The following is a 1,303-nucleotide window of genomic DNA, read 5'->3' on the forward strand; positions in this document are numbered from 1 at the left end:
AATCTTTAAAAAAAAAATTAAAGGTAAAGTAAACTTGCTTGAAATAAGAATTTGAGCTATAATCATTCTTTAAGATAATAGGTGGTGATTGCATCCATTTCAGATGGTTATTTTTTAAAAGTCAGCGGTTAAAAAGATAAATATGTGAAGAGATGGATATGTTAATACACTAGATGGAAGGAATCCTTCAATAATTTATATGTTTATCAAATCATCATGGTATACACTTCAAATATCTTACAATTTTATTTGTTAATTAACTCTGAAAAATAATAAGTTATCATGTTCTTAACCTGCGTTAAAGCTAAATATTCATCTATCATAATAGGAAGCCTCTAAATCTGTGCTATCCAATACAGTGGCCAGTATGTGGCTATGAAACACGCGAAATGTGGCTAGTGAGAACGGAGCCATGCCCTACGTATAAAATACACAAGATTTCCAAAACTACAAAGAATGTAAAATATCTCATTAATGACTTTTACAGTGAATGCATGTTGAAACGATAGTATTTTGGAAATACTGGGTTTAGCAACATACTTTATTAAAAATTTTTGAAATGGGAGCTATTCGATGAAGCATAAAATGGTTGTCATAAAATTCTTCATTGAACACATCTGAAATTGCTTCTTTTGTTCTGTATGTTAATGAGAAAAACAATGGCATGAGGGTATTTTAAGTCGGTAAGTCAAGTGCATGCGTGACAGGTGAACAGCGGCTGGAACAGAAAAGGAGACGAAGGCATGAAGTGGAGTCAACGAAGAGAAGAGCGAATAGAAGAACAGACAGGACTTACAATTCAGTGAACATGATGACGAAGCATAATAGTGATGTGAAGCCACAGGGAAGCGGGTGACTAAGCTAGACCGCCCCCTGGAAAGTCAGGGAGCCACGGAGGCGCGATGGGAAATATAGTGGGTGACCCCTGGGCTCCTCAAAGAGTCTCTCTTTCTCCCCACGTGACACACAAGGCAGGGCTGCGGCCCCTGGTCACAGTCACACAGCGCCACCCACTCGTCCGTTTGGCCCCCTGGGCGGGACCCTTGGGCTGCACTCCGCCCCCCGCCTCACCTTCTCCAGGCCTGTGGACTCGTCCTCCACGTCCCTGGGCAGCAGGACGAGCATGCTGAGGTGCTTGTTTTGAAAGGGGAGCTCTATGACCTTGCAGTTGATACTGTCGATGTGGCCCATGCAGAACGTGGCTTCCAGGCTCATCATCTGCACTGGCTTGGTGTCCGTCTATAGGAGCAGAAGAAATCTGGCTACTGGCTTTCCGTTTCATACAAGTATACATATATATATA

At 41.8% G+C, this 1,303-nt stretch overlaps 1 protein-coding gene across 1 annotated transcript in view; it reads right to left on the reverse strand.

Annotated features, from left to right (window-relative positions):
- SERPINB5 (serpin family B member 5) overlaps positions 1-1,303 on the reverse strand; it is a 23,946-nt gene that overhangs the window by 6,417 nt on the left and 16,226 nt on the right. The window contains exon 5 of the mRNA XM_019657686.1: positions 1,071-1,239. Within this exon, the coding sequence (XP_019513231.1) occupies positions 1,071-1,239 (169 nt within the window). The remainder of the gene's footprint in view (positions 1-1,070; positions 1,240-1,303) is intronic.

The sequence above is a fragment of the Hipposideros armiger genome, unplaced genomic scaffold (assembly GCF_001890085.2).
Source record: "Hipposideros armiger isolate ML-2016 unplaced genomic scaffold, ASM189008v1 scaffold_278, whole genome shotgun sequence".
Classification (NCBI taxonomy): Eukaryota; Metazoa; Chordata; class Mammalia; order Chiroptera; family Hipposideridae; genus Hipposideros; species Hipposideros armiger.